The sequence below is a fragment of the Larus michahellis genome, chromosome 9 (assembly GCF_964199755.1).
Source record: "Larus michahellis chromosome 9, bLarMic1.1, whole genome shotgun sequence".
NCBI classification, from domain to species: domain Eukaryota; kingdom Metazoa; phylum Chordata; class Aves; order Charadriiformes; family Laridae; genus Larus; species Larus michahellis.
In genome coordinates, this window is record NC_133904.1 from 20,797,489 (window position 1) to 20,820,066 (window position 22,578).

Below are 22,578 nucleotides of genomic sequence, written 5' to 3' on the forward strand. Positions count from 1 at the left end.
GGACAGTGTTAGAAATGCTCCAAGAAAACCAGCCACAACAGAAGAGCCCACATTTCCTACAGCAGAACCGCGATGACTTGAGCAATTCACGTCACTTTCTGAATATGAGTAGTTGGACACGCAAGGGCATACAATCTAGTGAGAGCTTTGCTCACAAGCCTGGATATTTTTAGAATCACAGAACGATTCAGGTTGGAAGGGACCTTAAAGATCATCTAGTTCCATCCCCCCTGCCCTGGGCATAGACCAGGTTGCTCAAAGCCCCGTCCAACATGGCCTTTTGCTTCAGTTCAGTCCATTGTAATGGCTATTTACCAAAACCATTCTTCAGTAACCAGTAAAGCATTTCAGTCTTTCCTACTTGATATTATTGCAATAATACCCTCATGACTTCAAAACGTAGATGCTTGGTCTTCAAAAAGCCTCGCAGCCCCCTCTGAGCAGCCGGTAGCACAAGGCTCAGAGAAGAGATGTGCTGTAAGGCTGATTCGCAGCTAGTTAAAGACACAAGACATACCAAGAGGTTACTCAACTTTGTGCAACCAGCAGGTAAGAAGAGACTATGTCATCCCCCAGCTGTCTTTGTTCTGAACTTTCTCCCCTCTGGGCAGGGAACTGACACCATCAGTCTTCCCACCTGCAGCCTTCATTACCAAACCAAAATCCTCAGAGCCTCTCCTTCATGGCTGCAGAAACCAGCTCAGAGCCAGCCATGAATAATCTCTCCCACAATTAACTCCTGATGTTTACCTGCATGATTGCCTATGGAGAAACTTCTGCCGGGGGAATGGAGCAGTCCCAAGGCGCCCATCTCTTTAGGAAAGTGCTAATGGGAGGGAGCAGCATCATTAAGCCTCAGAGGAAAAAAGAAATGGAAAGGAGAAAGCATATCCCCGTGTGCTTACTGTCAACACCTCTGCTTGCAGTCTTCCATGCCTCCCTTCAAATATTCTAGGAAAAGATATTCTGGTCAAAGTAGAGCATAAAAATTGTGGTTTTTTCAGTCACATGCTCCCCTTAATATTTCTCTCATCTCTGGAGGAACAATGTTGCTCGTTGCACTGGAGGGAATCAACTTTAGTAAATGGGAAGAGGAGAGGAGATGCTGCCTCTCCCTTAGCTGTGATTCTTCCCATGAGAAGAAAATCCCCAGGCCCCGGGGCAGAGACCAACGCGCATGTGGAGTATTAATGGAAAATCTCAGGACAATACGAATCTGCTTGCAACACTGAAATCCCTTTGTCAGGCACTTTCTTACAAGTGATTATAGGTCTGCTGGACAACACAGATTAACTAATCCTTTTTATTAAAATAACAACGAGTAAATCCTCTTTCACAGCCGCACATGCTTTGACTAAGTGGAATCACTTTCTTGGCAATGAGAAATTACTGGTGGTGATTCAAATCACCCTCTTCCAAGCAACTACACAGTTTTTTTTATAAACAAATTATGTTTTACACATTTAATGAATACATTTGTTACTTAATTAAAGCATTTTTCCCTAATTTCATTTAAAAAAATAGTTCTTTGACTATTCATTAGTTTTTTTATAATCACTACAAAGTCCCAGCTGAGAGGTGCCCAAGCACTAGCTGGGTAGTGCAACTATAGCAGCCTTTACAAAACCATTTGATGCAAACGCTAAGTATAATATCAAATGGTAAATGGAAAATAGAATAAAGGCAAGGCAGCTTTATTAAGGCTAGATAGTTATTTAATGTGATACAATTGTGCTACCTTGATTGTCTTGACAAAGAAAATGTGTGGTCTGTTACGGTGCTACACAGGAAATCCTAAAGAAACTAGAGAAGAAAAACAAAACACGATTGAACAGACACCAGCAGGAGAAGAAGAACTGTAAAGCGGCCAAAGACACGTTGGGGGGAGATGCTGGTGGCTTGTGCCAAAATGGAAATGCCTGAGCTGGAGGAAGGGATCTGGAGAGCTGGTCTCATGATTAATTTTATTCAATATATTCATTGGAGATACTGGCATAAGACATTAAGAATCAGCTGGAAATAGCTGTTGTTGAAACAAATAGGTATAAAGAAAATATTGTACAGGAGGTATCTGGTAACCTTCCAGCCTGGGGTAACAGAAAGGAGATAAAATTAAAGTTTCAAAGTGCAAAATGAGAGTAAGAGATCAGTAGCAATACACTCTGGGACCTTGTTAAGTAACATTGCGGGAGAGGAGAAAATTGCAGGTCTATCAGTAGATTGTAGCTCAGTTAGGTGCCGCTGGTATGATTTGATAGGGGAAGGCGGCAAATACGATCCTCTGATATACCAGAAGTGCTTCTTAGAGAGCAGTCACTAATGACATGGTACAAAGAATCCATTAGTCTTTACTGGAGTAGCAGAGCATTATCCTCATCCAACAGGAATTTATTCAACCTTGGACAGGTACTATGGGAACACACGGGAATCAATGGAATGAAAATCCAGTACCTCAGGAAAGGGCAAAGGAGGTTAGTTTGGACTCACGAAGAGGCTGAGAGACAATATAGTTATACAACACATAAAGGAAGAAAAAGAGCTGTTGAAATGAAAGGGAAATGTTTGTGAAAGTCAACTTAACCTTAAATGATTTATGGATAAGGTGGTTATGGTTGTCGTTGGAAATGAAGAAGCAATGTTGCAGAATGAGTGACCGTAGCAGCTTAAACTTGTCTAAACCTGGGCTGTCACCTGGCTACGCTTCCTCTCCCTCCTTGCCTGTGACATGCTAGTGGTGCAAGCTATTCATAGCACAGCCATTCTGCTGCCTGGGAGGCTGAGGCAGCCCTGGTGTAGATTTCAGATGCTGTGGCTTCTGAAATACAGCTTCCGTGTTCTTCAGGAACACACAGTGAGGACAATAAAGCAAATTTTGAGATGGATCCCTCCAAAATGAAGACAGATTAAATGAGTGCCTGTGTTGGGAAGTCCTTTCTAGACTCCTTGGAGCCAAATCCCTCTACAAGGGTCAGCCACAGGGACAAAACCCAGACGAATCTAGCAGGTAGGAACTGATGCCTCCATCAGAGGAGATTCCAGCTCTCCTTCAGATGTGGCTGCAGTGGCTCCATTTTTAACAAGTTTAAGTCTTACTCATGTTAGCAGGCAACAGACAGAAAGCAAAACTGTTGAGTAAGGCCGTGGCTGCCGGCACTTGGCATACACTCGTGCACACAAGGGCACAGTGAGAACACTACTCCCATACCCAGCTTGGCAGAAAGCCTGCCATCTAGGAACGTGCAAGCACTACGACAGATTCCACATTTAAACAGCTGTCTTAGAAAGACAGCTTGCATTAAAGGGCTATGCATTAAAGGGCTAAAATATTTCTATAATTATAATAAGCAAAATCTGCCTTTTGCATTTCTAAATTAATTGCAGTAAGGAAATAGGGAGGCAAAAAGGTGGAGCACAGAAAGCGTCGTGAGCAGTGGGGAGCAGCACGAACCCGTTCCCTCTGCATTAGTGCCAGTAAAAATGTGGGTGCGTGTCCTGGAGACAAGCCTGTTTGCAGAGCTCCAACAAGACTGCATGGCTGTGCTACATGGGCCGTGTAGCTTGCAAAGGATCCTTTATCTCAGACTGTAAGAGTATCTCATTAGACGTGCCACAAAATTAATTCTCTTGGCCACAGAGTGAACCTTGATGCAGTTTTTAATATGGCATTGCTTCTTCCCTTTTATGGCTTAGACCCAGATGTTCAAATGGCTGAATCAAGTCCACTAGGTAGTTTTATCAGGGTTACTGGTCAGCAGGCTGGCCCCCGGCGCACTGTTGTGTTTGTGTGCGTGTTTTTGGGTTGATAATGAGTTGATGCTGCTTTCTCCATTTAGGGAATTTAGTAAGTGGTTCTCTCAGACATACAGAATTTGCCATCCTTTCATCATAGCAACAGTTTAAAAGAAGCGGGGGAAAAACACTGAGTTTTAGCTTTTACTAAACAAAGAGATATGTTAAACATAAGCGGGAGAGTAACTTTACAGTGTGCTTATCACTCTCTGTTTGTTGCTCGTGGCCTGACTGGCGATACAAACCATATGATGCTTTCACTCACCTCTGGGCAGCATTTCTGGGACAAGGAAGCTGTGTACACAGCTATGGGATGTAGTTAACCACATCTGGAAACATACAACCAAAATGTTTGGGCTGTGGGTTGGTTGTGGGGCACCTGACCAGTGCGGTTTCTGCCAGGCAAAGGGAACACTTTATGAGAGTTTTTTGCAGCAGCAATGCCTTCTGCCGTCGGAATGTCCTCAAAAAAAGGGAGAGGGGGGAAGTGACAAGTCCATTGTCAGGGTGCTTTCCTCTAAGAATGGCAAAAACTTGCTTCTTTTCACTTACTTCACAGCAGGATCCCTCCCTGGGATATGTATGTGTGTGTAATCTGCCTTGTAAGCATTAGGAAAACTGATGCTTTGTTTTTGAGATCCTGTTTCTTAAGGGGTGATCATATGCATCAGATGAGCATGTGTAATCCTGTCATTTTCCTGGGGTTACAACAGTGATAACAGTGGATCCATTGCACTCTCTCCATATTCTTTTATCTACACTATTATCTCACCTGGCTTTGTAGTGCAGACACTTTGCTGGTAGAGACATTTGTCTGTGTCTCTTGTGAACCATTATCCTGCTCTTTCCTTTCTCACCCCTGCTCATGGTAAGAGTGTCTATTAGGGAAGAAGGAATTAACTGCTGTCAAGAAACTGTAGCACTGGAAATGTTACTACAACCTGTAGGTTTACAAAGATTGTCTACAGAAATTTATCCTAGCTCTTGAAGAAGCAAAAAAACCCGCTCCCAGGTGTGCAAATCTCCACAGAAGTCCCAGGGCCTGGGTGAGCAGCACCAAGGCTGCCATCGGCCACCCCCATTCATCCCCAGAGCTCGCCCTGTTCCTCTTCAGTCCCAGCAATAAGGAAGCAAAGCCAGAAGTTCAAGTGTCCAACAGTTGCTTGCCACTGGATCCTTCCCGAGTCCCAACACTTAAACAGCTGTCATCTTCACAGTCATGGTGGAAAGCAATAAACTAATGCAATTATTAAGCGATAACTGCTTAGGGGACAGTGGATAGATGGATAAACTGTATTCAGTTGGTATATAAGCACTTGTATAGTACATAAACTGCTTGAGGGAAGGAACTTATTCACTCTCTTTATGGTTACACAGTCCATGATTTTACCATAATGCTATAACATAAAGCTCAGGTAACATTCACCACTACATTTTCAATAACATTATCACCACGTACCAGTTAACAGAGGCTCTCAAAGTAAAAATGGCTTGTCCTGATCCTGTTGTGAGTCAGTGGGAGGACCGGGAGTAGAACACAGAAATCCTCCCCCAGAGCCACACTCAGAGCATGTTGCAACTTTATTCCTGTCCCTGTCTGGGCTCCCAGCATTTCCTCAGCAGCACTGACTTCGTTGTGACTCTGATTTACCATTGCTGCAGTGCAATCTGGAAGCTGGGGAAAAGATTGAAGAAGTGCAAGACTAATTGTTTTTCTTCTCATTATTTGGATATTTTTATCTGAGATGCACCGGGGTGTGCTCTGATGGATTGTGTGGGCAGGGATGAGCCTGATGCGTGGACTTGTGTGATGGGGAGGGACCTGTGGTCCTGGACCACAGCAGAGGAACGCGGCCCTCATCTGCAGAGGGTGCAGGGCCCTGGTGGGAGATGAGAGCCCTGGCTTTGGGGCGGCAAACTCCATGCAGCTCGGTGGTCTCGCCTGTCTAGTGTGGCTGTCTGGAAATCACACATCGCCTTGGCTGGCTCCATTTCCCACATGGGAACACAGGGCAGGAAGGCTGCCAAAATACCCAAAGGCACAAGTGAATCCCATGTATTGCACAGGAGACCGGGTGGCAAATGCAAAAGCAAGGGAAGCAGCACTCATTGGCAAACGTCTCAGAAACACAGACTTTTCATTTTCTGCAGACCCAGTGTCCATGTACATAAGCTCTCCACATGCCTATCTTCTACTTTTTTTTTTTTTAAAACCCTGTCATGTTGAATTTACACCAGAGACTGATTCAAACAATGAGAAGAGTTGTTACAGAAATCGCAAAGGAGGACATAACAGCACATCACAACCCAAGTGTTGTCTAACAGCAAACTGTCTCCCTGTGCTACGAATCCTCTCATTAAAACACCCCACCACTGACTGGGTGGCACAACCACTACCCCATGTATCGATATTTGTACGAGCACAAGATCCCTTCGCTTCTCCGCTCACATCTAGAGAGCGGGTCACTGTCTCACTGAGAGCCCTGTGGCAGTGAGTGAACCCTGACCATTCCTTTTTGAAAACATATGGGAGGAGGAGCTCTTGTCCTTAAAGAGCTACTATACATCTCTGCTCCGCAAAGATCCCATACCCAAAGCTAAACGTGACTTCCCCAAAAAGACAGCTAGTGCTGCTTTCCACGCAGGAAAATTTGCGACCCACTTCACTTTTTCAGTATTAAAAAAACCCCGCTTGATTTAATGAAAGCTTTTACAGATTTTCACTTTGGAGAAACCTCACCCATACCCGTGCCCTTAGCCCTGCCCCAGCTGCCATTGCTCTGGGCAATTCTAAGGGTCCATTTGGATTTTCCAGAAAGTTAATTTGCTCCATATGACTGACAGTAGGCATCTGGTAAACCTGCAAACTACACACACAAATTAACTGGCCTCTTTATCTTTCTGTCTTCAGTGCAAGGAGTTCACCTTCCACACTGGCTATGAGGTGCTCGTACAGCGGCTGTTGGATGGGAGGAAGATGTGCAAAGATGTGGAGGATTTGCTCAAGCAGAGGTAAGAAAATGAGGGTGAAAAAAGTGTGAACAGCCTCCATTTTCTCTCCTGCTTGGCACCTGGAAAGAACAGTAGGCTGTTTCTGAATTTGGTAGTGATACTAGTTCACACAGAAAAGCCTGAGTGATTTGGATCCCAGCCTTTTGATGTGATTTTTGAAAGTAGATAATAAACAGAAATGTCAAAGATTTGAGAAGAGAAGGTTGAAAGAGTCAGAAATCCAGAGCTCCATTAAGACCCAGGTCGTTATTGGTCCAGAATCACACGGTAGCACACACATCCACAAGTAGCGTTACTGAATTTTCCCCTTTTCAGAGAGCAAATGACTTGCACATTTTTCTTTCTCTTTGAACATGCTGTTGCCACAGGCACTGTTTCAGTTTCCTGCAACTACCAAAAATGGGCCATTTTTCAAATACAAAGCTATGTAAGATGCTACCAAAAGCCTTTCCCAGTCACCCAAGACAGCCCACACCATTTGTCAACCTTACCAGACTTTGAATAGCAATGTTGTAGTTTTTGTGCATCATTTACATGCTTCTTGGGTGCTGCTCAGCAACAGCTATGGAGAGCTGACACTTTTGTGGGTGAGAAAACACACACTATGCAGCTGCTATGACTCCTTTGCCATTCATTTTTGTACTTCTGACTTAGAAAAACGTATCCGAAATTTGGTTCTGTTTTTAAGTGGCGTGGGTTCAACAGTTTCAACGTGTAGTATGAGGCACACACATGCTCACGCATGACCTGTAGGAAAGATCACACAGTACGGAATATCTACTCAGCAGGTAATCCTAGAGCAGTTCATCTCAGAACTGTCTCCTTATGAATACTGCTCTGCCTTCCTCAGTCACAGCCTGCTTTTTCTTCCCATGCTGTCCCCGTCTAGTTTTCTGGTTTTACTCTGGATTTCTGAAGGCTACTTTTTCAAGCATTGGGATTTTCAAGGGGATGTGAGCTGTCAAACTGGAAGTTGACTATTTCACAGAGTGTGAAGAGTCTCCCATCAAAATCTGAAGCTATTTAAATTGTTTTTCTTGACCACCAGTGGAAGCATATCACACAGCACTGGTCACACCTGTCTGATGGTAGTTTAGCTTCAACTGTTTAAAATAGCTCCTTTGTGACTCATAACTTGCAGAGATCAGAATTACACTGCAGGCTTCAGGAAGGCCCCACACTGCAGCATGCATCTGATGCTATACACGCCTGCGTTTCTTTCCAAAACACTACAGAGGTTTCTGCAAGCTGCAGGATAAGGTTCTTCCCGGTTTGTGGTGGAGGCACAAAGGACTTTCCACAAAGAAAAAATACACATACAGTTATTTTGCAGATCTGAAAGCTGCAAGAACAATTGTTTCCATGAACTTTTGCACACCCCCGAAACATTTCAGTGAGCATGTATATGTGTGTGTGCTTGTTGGGGGAGGACGAAAAGGAGAAAAGATAGTGGGCACTAAGTTGCTGAAAGAAGGTATTATCTCCAGTATTTCTAGAAAATGTTTGTTTTGGCTTGTCCTCATGTCATTAATAGGAATGACCTAGGAGGAGACCAAAGCATGGGATGTATCTCTGTTCCTAGAGGCTGCCCATATCATGAGCTTCATGCCAGATTTTCAAGGAGGACTCCTGCAGCAGCTGCCCCGAGCCCTGATACCAACTGCCCTGGCAACACTAATGCTTTATCAGTTTTCCACCCTGGTCATTTTTGCTTACAAATATCCCTGCCTAGTCTAGAGGAGGGCCTAAGGGGCCGGGGAGTGAGAAAGCAGTTGTATTTCAGAACAAAGCCCCAGATTTAAAATGCAAAATATGTTCCAGCTCTTGATGGCTGTGTGCAAGAGTACCAGAAAGCGGGAAAGGCAGCATTTCAGATGTGAAAAGATGGTGTCAGCCTCCTGTCAGACTCCTCTGGCCCTGGGCTAGTCCAGTCTCACGGCTGAGGTTTCAAGAAGATTTGACCCAAGGGTTTTGCTGGAGCCGGGACCAGCTTAAGAGACGGCTGTGCTTTTTTCCTGTGATATACTGTGTCCTGAGCAAGAAAAATGGGACTGTAGCACTGGAGTTATTCTCACTGCTGTACATCCACCGACACCAAGCAAAGTCTCTGACATGAAAGTGTTTCTTGTTCTTAAAATCAAAAGAAAATTAATCTGTTCTACTTCTGCAGTGTTATGTGTCTTTGGCGTATATTTCCATTTTAATGACATTTCACTCATCAAACATGAAAATCAAGTGGTACCTCTGTGTGGCCTGTCACCATATTTTGCACCCCATTCTTCTAGGAGGAACCCCAAAGCAGTGATGTAGGAACACCCTGCTAAAATGCAGCAATATCTAGTGCAGCATCACAGCAATTAACTAACCCACGTGCAGCATTAGACATATGGGAGCCATGGACAGAGGCCAAGAGCAGCCTCCACTCCGGGCTGTGGCGACTGTAGGCTGCTGTAGGACCAGCACTGCTATTCCACCAGCCTGAGAGATCTCCTTGGACTGGGGGAAAGCCTCCAGGCCGAGCCTGCCTCAGGTCACAGAAGCTGGTTGCAAATCAGTGGAATTGCACCAGAGCCACCGGTACAGCTGGCTACAACACAAGGTGCTCGCAGCCGTCACAGGAACAGCTGGAAGGGCGGTGGGATCTTCTCAGAGACCCACCCCAACAGCCACCCCTCAAACCCCTGGAACTCAGCAAATACCAATAATAAAACACAGCGAGGCCGAGTGGGAAGATGGATGTGAGAACAAACCAGCGGGGTTGCACAGCCTTGCACCCACATCAGACTTCCTTTTTTGAACAAAGAGTACATTTCTCTAAGGTGCCAAGTTTCAGGCTCAAAACTGTTTGAAACGCTCTGAAACCCCTTTTGACAACCGGACTTATCCTAAACAACACCAGCCTCACCCCCAGTCCTAGCCCCAGGCTATCTGTTATTTGTTATTGGCCATTCAGTAGTTTTTAGCAGCTACTCACAGACTAAAAACTCAGTTCCGCCCTGGTCTTGCACCCAGGAGAAACGACATAAACACGTTTAGTACAAATACTGGTCTTCTTTTTAAACAGAGAATAGAAATTTCTTCCAGAGCTGGGGGAGGGGAAAATGGCAAAGAAATAATTATATTCCTTTATTAACCGTAGAAACAGAACTACTTTCCTGAGTCACTAGTTACAGTTCCCCATTGGGTGAGATGTTGCATCATATTGTCCCCTCCACAAAACTACCACAGCCTCACCTTACAACTAGCCGAGCTCCTTCCCCCTCTGCCTCCACTGCAGCTCTTCAAGCAGCACCTCGTGTTTCTTCTAATGGTCGGAAATTTTCCTGCTGCTCCCGGATCCCATTTATTCACCACCTCGCTTAAATGGATCCTTTGGAACCTACTCTTCGCTCCCCTCCCAGCCTTCCTTTTGACGGGTCAAGCCATCATCTTTTAGGTTTCTTTTGCAAAAGAGGCTCTCTGATCTGAGCAGCTTCACTACGCTTGATGCACCTCTTTCTTCTTCTTCTAAGGACCCAACTTTTTGGGGACAGAGTTGTACATGGCACTCCACAGTAATCAAAGCCATGGAGACAGGCTTCATTTTCCCTCATTTCTTCTAGAAATAGCTCACCAAAAATATTTTAGAGGTAACTAATAGCACTAGATTTGAGGAGATAGATAGAGAAATTAAAGAAATTGTATCTGTCACGTTTTATACCTTGGATGCAATTGCAAGATTTGTGTAAACATGATCCTGGTACCTTTAAAAGAAATTGAATAAGTTTTTCTTTTATCAGAGCACAAGCAGAAGAGAGATATGGGAAAGAGCTGATTCAAATCGCCCGAAAAGCAGGAGGACAAACAGAAATCAAGTAAGGAATTATTTTATTATTAGTGCAAATGAAAGCATTTTGGAAGCAATATCAGACTCCTGTGTTTTGCTTATGAATGGGGGCAGAAGCTGCTCACTTCAGTGCGTTACACAGCACTTCACAATGTACAGGAAAAATGGGGAAACACCATAGTCCTTCAAAGCAGGATTCACAAAAATCTCTATTTGGGCATTGACAGTAGGTCTTTACTGAGAAATTTTTTAATTTCAGGATTCCTAACAATGTTTAATATTTGCTTCCAAAAGCAAATGGAAAAAAAAGGGAAAGGAAAAGGTTGTGAAATGGTTAGGATGGTGGCTGGGCAATCCTGGCAAGCTGGTGGACACTGAGAGACTGTGACAGAACAAAGTGCAAAGACACCAAAATTAGCTTCTGCAGGAGGAAAAAGGCTTAGTTGAGGAATACAAACTTTAAACCTCTTTGAAGGGACTTAATTTGAAACAAATCAATGGAACTACTGAAATATACTAATATGACACATATTTTTCTGTCTCCTCTACTACTATCTTAGATCATGTATAAATTGCATTGGGAGGGGAAGATATACGTTGGCATGGAATTTAACTTAATAAACACTGTTGATAAACTGCTGCTATTATTGATGGTAGCAGCAATAATGAGACATTTTGTCATTACTGTAACAAGTAATAACACAGTAATAAGGTGGCAGAGGATGAAGATTTGGGGTCACAGAAGACAAGTCTGAAAGTGAAGACCTCAATCTAAACACAAAACAGCTTTATTGATCCCTGGGGCCTGCTACCCTCATACATCCGATATCTCATTTCTTAATTGCAGTCTCCTTTTTACGTCGATTTATCATTCTCAGCATGAGCAGGTTTTCCTGCTCATATTTCTGGGAAAACTTGACCTCAAACCCTTGCACCACCATGGCATGCAAGTGCCAGGCAATCACCCGTAGCACTTGCCATCAATTGGGTGGTGGCACACCCAAGGTGACAGGGAAACTGTTGCATTAACCCAAGCGGAGAGCGCTGAGGCTCACTCCAGAGAAGGTGCAAGCCTCTCCTCTCCTTGTGCTCCATCTCTCCCTTGCCCCCGAGCAATGCAAATACAGCAAGGTTCTCAGCACAGGCTGCTGGAGAGGGCTTCTACCTTCCCAGTGTCCCAATTCACAGACCTAATCAGAGAAAAAGAAGGAGAAGAAAAAATATTTTGAAATTAAAATAGCTGATTAAGGATGGATGGCTTCTTCCCAAACCAAAGGCTAAGATCAGCATTCCAGGATTAACGAAAGGCTCCACCTAAATTTCTTTACTGGCAATGCAGGCAGGCAGAGCAAATGGGTTCAGAAGCAAGACAGCTTTGGCTGCCCTTCTGTGACTTAGTGGATAATTCATGGGTCTGTCTTTTCCTAAGAGATTATAAGAGCTTGATTTAGAGGCAGAGCCAAGTCCCAGAGTTGGGATATGGATCCAAGCTCCCCTCAAGTTGGGGGAAGTTTGGACTCGGGCCCAGCTCCACTTTGATCCAGCAATTTTATAACTTGGCATAGAGAGAAGGCTGAATATACCAACAAAGCATGCAGCAGAACTGATTTACTATGTTTCCATAAACCCACGCCAGGTCTGGGTAGCGACCAGCTTTGCGCTGATATTTTTATCAGAGCAAATGTCTCACTGTATCTGTTCTGAAGCAGAGAGAGGACACTTTGCTTTCTGTCACTCGGCATCCTCCGGTTGTTTCAGGAGTTACACAGATGGGCGGTGAAGGGCATTTATCCAAAGTAAATACTTTAAAATCAGAGAAAATGAGGGTCTATTCAGGGCTGGAACAACTCATGAAAATTAAATATTTGGTCTTAATGCCTTAAAATGTTTGACACGGTGTGAAGTTTCTGATGATTGCTTATCATTGATTGCTGACAGTAGTTCTGCTCCCAAGGTCAGTCTTTCAGGGAGACCAGAGGGAGGGAGCCTGGGTACCACCTATTATAAGAAAAGCTTGAAAGGGCTATGCTACACCTATCCCCGTGCATTGCTCTAGCTGCTTCCTCTGCATAGGACTCCCTATTATTGATTAGCACGCTGAGTCCTGATAGTATTACAAATACTTGACAGGCTGAACTGGGCTGTTTGCATCTTTGAACCCAGCTTTGGGTAGCAGCATTTCTCAAATGAAGTCTAATGAAGGTGTTGTGTAGGTATTTGTATCTAAAACTTGCATTTGACACTCACCAGGAAAAAAGCAGTTTCCAGGGGAAACATGTTACAGAACTTGCTGTGCCACGTTATGTATTGCAAAGGAGCAGGAATTACTAATTTTAGACCACTCGCTCATTTTCTTGCTAATGCAGAATTCATAGAATCATAGAATCTTCATGTTTGGAAAGGACCTTTGAGATCATCGAGTCCAACCATACACACACACAAAAAACCCCTACACTCTCTACCACTAGAGCATGCCCTGAAGTGCCAAATCTACACGTTTCTTAAATACCTCTAGGGATGGTGACTCAACCACCTCCCTGGGCAGGCTGTTCCAGTGCCTGACCACCCTTTCAGTAAAGTAATTCCTCCTAACATCTAATCTAAGCCTCCCCTGCCGCGACTTCAGACCATTTCCTCTGGTCCTGTCATTATTCACCTGGGAGAAGAGGCCAACACCCACCACTCTACAACCTCCTTTCAGGTAGCTGTAGAGGGCAATGAGGTCTCCCCTCAGCCTCCTCTTCTCCAAGCTAAACATGCCCAGCTCCCTCAGCCTCTCCTCATATTACCTGGTCTCCAGACCCCTCACCAGGCTGGTAGCTCTCAAATTATTATCCTCTAGTCTCAATTATTATCCTCTAGTCTTAAATTCAGTCATCTATTAAACACCTCAGCTTCTATTAAACACCTCAGCTACTAAGGCTTTCTGTCACTTTCCCTGGGAAATTATTTCATACCTCAGTAGTTCTCAATATCAGGAAGGTACCTGATATCCTTGCAACAACTCGATCAACAGAACATAGAAAACCTGTCTGCAACAACCACCCCGAAACTTCCAGTATCAGAAAATACCCAGGCCAATCAATTCTGTTTAGCACAACTTCTGAAGCTAATGAATTGGCTGCAAAATCCTCCCGTCACTCCACCAGGTCAAAGCGACGCTCTGTAGCTGCTACGGAAAGCAGAGCAGGAGAGAAGCAGCACAAAGCCCGTGCTTGGAGAGAAGAGGGGCTGCTCAAGGCAGAAATTAGGCAGCGGTGGGGGGGTACTGCCCAGGTCGTTACCTTCAGCACAGTCAGGATCGGCACGAAGCAAGGCGAAGAGAATAAAAGCACAATGAATAAATACAAGCCACAGGGAGAAGCCTGGAGAAGTCTGTGGCATGCTGCTTCAGGTAGTGGCCATTGCTCTAGGAAACAGTTCTCTCCCAAGCTGCCCCCATATTTTAACAGCTTTCAGTTTTGAATCAAAGAAAAACAATTTCAACCTTTTTTAGGCTCTTCCCTTCTCCCCGAAGATTTTGCTTCAGCTGGAGGAAATTGCTGAACTCAGCTAAACATATAAATAGATTCAACTGCCCTTTTTTATTTGACTGAGACACAGATGAAAAAATATGCTGCTGACTCAAAAGAAAGATAGTGGGGAAGGCTCGCTGAAATGTAACAGCAACTCTGGGACTGCTCTCCATAGCTTTGAGAAAAACCTAGGTGATAGCAGCCATCAGGTTTCCATCCCATATGCTGTCCAGTGCTTGTTCCCTCGGCATCGTTACAGCTCCTCTGATGGAGAACTGACCCGGCAGGGCCCGGCACTGCTCGTGCTTGGCAGAGACAACTACAAGCCGAGAGTTACCAGGACACTTCACTACTGAGTATCAGCAGGAATGTAACATCGTGACCTGGGAAAAGAGGGCAGCCTTGTGTCTCTACCTGCAGGCTCCTTAGCAGCAGAAATGTGAGAAATCACTTCAACCCGAGAGCTAGCAGGGGACAAGTTTTTAGCGCTGCGTCAGGAGGTGTGACTTCAAACCAGTGTTGGAAGTGGCCATGGTGAGCCTGTAGAAAAATTCTACAGCTGTAGAAAAATTTCTACCAAAACTAAAATCAGAGAGACAGTCATGCCATAGAGACACATGCTGGAACTACTTTTTTTTAATATTTATTTATTTAAAAAAAAAAAAAAAGAAAAAGCAAAAACAGGGTTTCTAAAAGAAGCTGGTGCTGGTTACCATGGTCATAGCAAACAAACACTCCAGCTTCCAGCTCAAGAAATAAAAGTTCCCTGTAAGTGCTGCCTAACAGCCAAAGGACACAATCATTCAATAGTCCAGCCCGATTCAAGCAAATTCAGGCGTTCTGGCTGCTTGCCCTTGCCTCGAGCACTGCAGCTGGTAGAAACTACTTCCTATAGGGAAGGGAGATATCCTCTTTCCAACCCATGACACAGATCTAACTCAGCAGTTGCTTTAGGTCTCGGGCAGTTCATGCTAACGTACAGAAGGATGCACACACTTGAATCTAAGCGCAAGACTGCAAGAAGGGTCACATGGGCTCAGGCCAAAGTCAGCCTAATATTCTGTCCTCAAGAATAGATCCCAAGGGAAGAGTAGAAGAACAGGGCAAACATATGAGGATATTTCTCCTAAATAATCCTCTAGCCTTAGCAATTGGTAGTTCAAGGGCTGCTACCCCAGCAGCAGCTTTGTACGTAATAGCCTTCAGAGTCTTAAGCAATGTACTTTCCCGTTAATTGCAGAAATGCCTTTCTCTTTGTAGCTTTTTAGCTCACCTCACTACAGTTGCCGTGTTAGATCAGACACACGTGACAGAGGCAGATGGGCTTCCTCAACACACATCCGCACTGGTGAGCTCAGTCCCACTGCCTGTTCAACTTCTCACAAACACACCCATGTCCAAAATAACACCAAGACTATGGAAAAGGCTGGCTGCTGCTTTCAAGTTGGATGTACCAGCAGAGTCATGGATGCAGGCTATGCCCGGGAATACAGGTAGCTGGGGAGTCTTAGTGAAAACATTGGCGGGAGAATAGGTATTGGAAGGGACCACGGGGGAAAATCAGTTGCAAATGTACCTCTTGAGTGGGTCAGACCTAGGAGAGGTTGTAAGGACCGCAGCCACCAGGATGGAAGGATGGATGCTGCACAGAAATGGAGCTATGGAGCTCACCTACCAGAAGTCAGTGCTAAAATGAATTTTAGAATTGTCTTCATTCCTACTTTATACTAATTTTAAAGCTCTCTTATCCCACTTTTTTAATTACAAAAAAAATCTGAATCACAATTTCATCGTCTCTAACCATAAAAGAAATTATGAAAAAGATGATTACAAAGCCACAGCCATGTATTCTTGGCAAATACCAGGTTACACCAATATCCAGTGGGGGAGAAGGAACTGCATGTTATGAAGTTTAAACTGTTGTATTGTTTTTGACTCCGCATATTCTGTGTTGCACGCATGGGAGAAGATGCAGAGAAACCAGGATTTTCAGCTGAGTTACAAACTGAGATCAAGTTTGCAAGCGTTTGCTGGTAGCGCACACAGTAATGATGTCTCGACACACTATAGATGATTCTCAGCAGAGCTCACGCGCCTTTAAGAAGAAACACCTTTCAGGTTGCAAGGTGACTGGGAATTTCCACGCAGTAGCTTTGGGCACCTCTTCAGCAGAACAACATGAAAACAGAATACACTACAGAGCCTGGTTTTCAGATACATCCTCAGCTTCAGCTGAAACAGAGCCTCTGGGAAATCTGTTCTTTCGTAAAATAACTGATGTAAACACGCAGTAGCTGGTTAAATTCTGCCTAGTCTGACTACAGCTATTTTTGTCATTTGCGTGCTTTGTCTCTTCTCATGTATATGATTTCCTACTTTCTTCTTTCCCTCTTTTCCACTACCATCTCCTTCAGACCTCAGGAAAGGGTAGTTCCTTCAAGCCCATGTCTGCTCTGCCCTTCTCTGCAATGCCTGAAATAGAATATTTCAGGGAGTGTGAGGTGAGGGCATCTGTAACAAAATGCCATTTGCTGCTTCCTGTGTATAAATACAGTGCATCTGTCACATAATATATAGAATCCTCTGTATTATTCACACAAAGCGGGCATTTTTGAACACAAGTTATGTCATTTTGGAAGGTCACATCCTTCCATGGTTACTTATTCTCCACTCAAATGTTCTGAACGCACACAGAATTTATACACTTGTACTTTGAATTTTCAGGACTCTGAAAATGGACCCAGGCACATGCTCTGAAAGACCTAAGCCTCTGATCAGTTCTTGTTAGATCCAACCTGGTGATGAGGATAGGCATTTTTGAGCAGTGCTGCTCTCTTTCCAAGAGACATGAGGAAATTTAGTTTTATGTTAAAGGTATAAAAGTTGTTTTGATTGTTTTATCCTTTGATTTGAATGGCATAGGTCATTCAGGAGTAACATGGGTCTAACTTGTAGTCTACGGGCACAGATTTACAGGGAAGTGAAGGCACTTGGAGACGTCATCCTGTTTGCACCCCTGCCCCAGCAAAGTCTGGCGTGATGTGTCTGTGCTCCCTGTAACCAGCCCTGGGAGCGACGATACAGCCCCCTTCCCATTCAGGTTGGGGCTGCTTCCGCTTCTAACATGTATCTGAAAACATCCAAGCACCAGAAGCAAAACACGTCCGCAGACACACCACAGCACTAGAGGAACTCTCCACATTTGATACTTTCAGGAAAGATACGCTACACTCAACCTGACACTAAGCCCAGCCTGCTGCACAGGACAGCCTCCTGGAAGAGCTGATGTGACTACTCACGGTAGCGAGTGCCTTGCTATCACTAATTTATAGACAGACAGAAACTTGTACTCCCCTGGTCAGAGGAAAGGTGCTGCTCACGCCTTTTCTCTACCACAGGTGGCTTAGACGTCACACCACAGCTGGACCCGTACAAAAACCTTCCCAGTTGCACTGAGTGGTTTTGCCTTTCTGTTTATAGTTCCTCTGAGAACAAGAAGAAAACATCCCATCAAAATTAATTCTTTGATGTCTCCACCACATCCCCACTAAGCAACGTCAGACACGATTCTCATGTGAAATACTCCACTATGTGCCTGGTCTAGTGACTTAATTACCTCCCTGTTAAAGGAGCACAACACCTCCCCCTTCTTTTCTTTTTTTCTTTTGCAATGAAGACAAGAGTCACAGGTGAAAATTATTTGAGACCAGATGCTTCTGAACTTGTTTCCCCACACTTTGCTACCAGCACTGGGCTTCATGGAAAGAAATATTGGTAAAACCACATTGGGTCTTCCCTATGCGGCAGGAGCAAGGAGAGATGTTAACTGTGGTCTCAGAGGAGACTGACGTTGGGTTGGTTTCTTAACCATGTTATCAGGATCTAAGTTCCTGGAAGTGCTGGAGAAGTTCCAGGAGTGCTGGAAAGCTGTCTGTAGACTTCATCTGGCAGAGACTCCTCTCAATTTCAGAAAGAATATTTTTAAAAATTACAATAAGAACAGAACAATGTACATCATGTTGATGTTAAAATGGAAACCTACCAGAAAGGAAGGTGGGGTTATTTCACACTGCTGTTCACCAAGAAAAGGTAGAGAAGAAAGAAAATTAAAAAAACTGTGGTTTTCCGTTTAGAAGAGCCTGGTTTACCTTCCTGTGTACAAGATGTAAAGGGACTCTCTGAATTACTCAGTTAAACCAGCCTCTAAAGGCAAAGTACTGAAAAAAATGCCCAAATCATCAAGCCTACAGTTAAAAAAAGTAAAAAAAAATAAATAAATTGTGGTGCAACAATGTATGTAGTGAGTACACCTGTGACCTAAGCCCTGCCACTGACAGAGAGCTCGGCTAATTATATCTCTGGTGCCATAAATTCAGCTTTTGATGACTGTGAAGCAGAAAGTGCCACAGCCCTATCTACAGTACATTTCCTGGTTGTCCTCGTGGCACTATTGGAAAGGTGCCCAGTGCAGCCTGTTCTCCAGCAACAGCACTGTTCTCGAACAAAAACAATGTCCAAAAATGAAGAGTGAGAAAGCAAACAGGGAGAGCAGCTAGGACAAGTTTGCTGTGAAGTGCTGTCATCCCACACTGTTCCAATCGAGCCCCCCTCCTGAACCAACTATAAGATGATTTTGCACAGTGAATAAAATAGATTAATGATCAGATGCAGTGGTTCCCCATTGCTCCTCATACCTGTACCATGGTGGTGGGTGAGTGCCAAACGAGGCTCCTCTGCCCAAATACAGGATGCATTTTCTGCCTTGAAAGTAGGGGATGGGTTCCGCTGGGAGAAAAATCAAACCAAGCTCCCAAATGATGCATTCTGTAAATGTTTATCCTGTTAAAGGAGAGCCACTGGGACTAGTGGTCAGTGCCCTAGAGAGGCAGAGTTGCCTTTTCAGCTTTGGTGTGCTGGGTAGATTTGGATAAGTTCACTTTGGCAAGTATTTTGCAATCCACAGAGCAAGAATGGTAAACAATGGGTGAGCTTTATTGTGATGAGCTTCTCCCCTTGGTTCCCCTGTTCCCCTAAAGCTCGGCTATTCTCCTTCTCCCCCTCCACTTGAAAAAACGAACACTGAAACGTGCACATTTTACAAGAGCAGCTCGATTCCGCTCTACTCGAGTAGCGGGAGACTACAGCAAATGAAGCCAGGGTGGCTATTCCAGAAAACGGTAAGAATATTTTAGCCACTAGATGGCAAAAATCACCAGAAGTTGCTGCAGAGTGGCTGTTGCACAGGCTCTGCCTGGTCCCCGTTATTCCGGATTCAAAGTCAATCCTGTTTCCACCAGAAATTCATTTTGACAAATCCAATCTTTAAGTGTCCAAGGGGGAGTCGTTTAACAAACACGCACAGTAAATTTGTGTTCGGCCCCATTTTCAATGAGGCATCTGCAGGAGGCTCCATGTAGGGATGCCCAAAGGGAAGGCTGGTGCTCTGTCTTTAGCTGGAGCGGTTTAACAGTCTTCCAGAATTTACATGGAAATGTCAGAAGTGAGCAATTAAAAAAAAAACAAAACTAAAATGAAAAAAGAAAAGAGGAAAATCACAAATTTTCAGTTTTGCTTGAATTATTTTCAACCCCAGGTTTTCTAATTTGGCCACAGAACAAACAAAAAAACCCAATTACTACCATAAAGCTAAGTGGCATAATATACTGAGAGGATAAAACACTCTTTTAAAGTATCCATGAGAGTGAGATATCCTCACTTTGGATGCTTCAGAATAAAGCCCTTATCAATCCTATTAGAAAGTCAAACCCCCCCAGAAGAAGTAGGTAATAGATACTGTACACACAAAACAGCACAGGCAAAATTAAAACTTGCTTGTATGTCTGCTGCATGAGCTGCTTCCGTTAAAGCCTCCAAAGCACTGAAATGATATATTTCACTGATAAAATCAGAGCATTTAGCAGCAACGAGGAACTAATCTATAGCACTGCTGGTGCAGCCAGCACATCCTCGCAGCCCAGAAGCCATCAAGGAATACCTGATGGATCCATGGGTCAAATTTTGATTTATTTGTTCTCTCTCACACATAACTTGGCACAATGACATATTTGCTACTCCCTTAAGCCCCATAAGGATGGGGGAGCCGATTCACTGATTTTAGAAAATTATTACAAAAATAAGGAAGGAAATGGCTTAAGCATATTTCAATCTATTTATGGACTGTGGTCTTGCCCCACTCAGCAGCTGGGGAGTTGGTTGGACAAATCTCTCATACAAGGAGCAAAAGGCCAGAGCTTTCTGAAAAGGCCATTAGAGACCATGCAAGGGGCAAATCAGTCTCTCTCCAGCTCATAGCCAGATGCATTATTATACCAGAAGACACACTGGTCCTTAGAGAGAGCCAGCAAAAAGGAGAAAAGCTTCATGTATGGCTTATGATCAGGAACTACTCTGGTAGCTCAGAGGCTTGGACCAAAAAAGAAGCAAATTGATTTTGTCCTTGATATATACTGAGAAAGCGCTATTTTTCAGTACCCACTACAGCAATTTTGCCAGTCTTTGCATAACCAGAATCACCAGCAGCAAGGGAAAAAAATCTCTGGGAACAACAGATCAATACAGCATGAAAAGTGTACGTGCAGTTTGCAACTGTCCCCTATTTTTAAAATTACAGTATTTACCTATTTCAGGAATTTCAATTTTTTAAATTAACTTAGCTGGAAAGAAAACTGTTTATTTCCTTTGTGTTGTGAAAATTCGGTTTCCATCAAAATTTCATGCCAGACTCTTTTATTGTAAAATGAACCTTCAAAATGTTTAAGTATTATTAGGACGATACTGAAAAATACTCAATCTAGCATGTTTTCCCTGACTTATCTCAGGAGATACACCACAACAAATCTAGTTGAAAGCTGGAAGAATCAAACAGTTAGCTCAACACTCATCGTTTCTGGCTGAAAGTCTTTTCCCTATAGCTCTACAAATTTAGATTTGGAAGTGGATTGCAGGGCAGTTACTGCTGAGGACAGGCTCAGCCTTTCCCCTCGCCTGTGCATTTCTCTTACGCCTGGCAAGGCAGCGTTGCTGCTGGGAGAGCAACTTTGATTAGCAAACAGATGTCCAGCCTAAATTAACACAGGGCAATTAGGATCCTTCATGTGTCTCTTAAGACTTCTGAAATGGCCCACGAGATAGAGGATTTCCCTACCCATCTGCAGTTGCACATGGCTGGGAAGCGTCCTCTTCTGGGCTCTCCTGGTAGCCAGCCTTCAGCCAGGGAGACTGCAGGGTCTTCATTACCAGGCTTTTCCCCTGGGCTCCAGCCTAGGGTAGACCAGGGCTCCAAGGAGATCCCAGAACTGTCTCCTTCAGAGAAGAACACACTCTGGGTCTTGAAGAGATGATTTCTAAATCTGAAAAACCTCCAAATCACACCTCAGCCCTGGCTTCTGTGTATACAAATGCTCTGCCAGCCGGCAAACCCAGAGCTAGAGGAAATTATTAAGTTGAAAATGCCATTTACAGTCTATGCTCTTTCCACTCGCATCAGTTCTATGCTGGTATCTCTGCTGCTTTCTCAAAATGGACTCTGGCTTGCCAAAAAACAGGACATAAGACAATCTATCGTTACCTTTTCGTGCTCTTCCGCAACTCTACATTATAGGACCACTTAGTTATGTAGGTCCATCAGGACGAGCAGCATAACATCTCTTTTTGCTCATCTCCATGCTGTGCTTCACAGCCCAGCACCGAGGCCGGATTTCACAGCATGGTTTATTCATACTGTGCTTCTGGGATGCCAAAACACCCTGGGAACATCAGGGTTTCAAAGCCTCCGTCGGCTGTCTGCATCATTTGTGTCTTTTAAAGGAGAGCCACATGGGGGTGCTCGGAAAGCATAGTAGGGAAGATGCTGCATAGCAGAGCTGCTCTAGCTTCAAGGGTGACTGAGGAGGAAAAAAATGCTGGTGCTGCATGCAACACGGAGGGTGGAGCTGGTTTCGCTCTACCCTTCAGACTAGTGCTCCAAAACCCAGTTCCCCTTGACCATCTTCATTTCATTCTGTTGACGTGTATCCATTGGAAAGGTGCAAGAATAGAGACATGTCTGTTAACGTCCACAGTCACAAATACAGTGGGATTAAAAAAGAGGGTGCACATAAGGAGTAGCGCAATTCCTTGCTTCATGGAGCATTTTATTGTATTTCCTGATGGTAAACAGATTGATGCTATTGTACTTGTTAGCATGGTCAACCTTTATTACAAGACTATTAAGAGTTTTATCTCTATGTGGATCTTTGAGATTCTGAGGGACAGTTTTTTCTCTAGATTCACTACTCATCCTTAGAAGCCTATGCTAATAAAGTGCACTTGTTTCTGCCCCACAGCACCCTGAAGGCAGCATTTGAGAGGCTCAAGCAACGTGAGTATTTATATCTTCCTCTCTTACGTGGGTAAGACAGGCACACGTGTTCATCC

General features: G+C 44.1%; 1 protein-coding gene across 4 annotated transcripts in view; it reads left to right on the plus strand.

The window, feature by feature from the left end:
• PSTPIP1 (proline-serine-threonine phosphatase interacting protein 1) overlaps positions 1-22,578 on the plus strand; it is a 57,710-nt gene that overhangs the window by 13,862 nt on the left and 21,270 nt on the right. For 2 of the 4 annotated variants that reach the window (XM_074601139.1, XM_074601140.1), the window contains exons 2-4: positions 6,701-6,801; positions 10,581-10,655; positions 22,488-22,522. In XM_074601139.1, the coding sequence (XP_074457240.1) occupies positions 6,701-6,801; positions 10,581-10,655; positions 22,488-22,522 (211 nt within the window). The remainder of the gene's footprint in view (positions 1-6,700; positions 6,802-10,580; positions 10,656-22,487; positions 22,523-22,578) is intronic. The other 2 variants (XM_074601141.1, XM_074601142.1) reach the window with 2 other exon arrangements.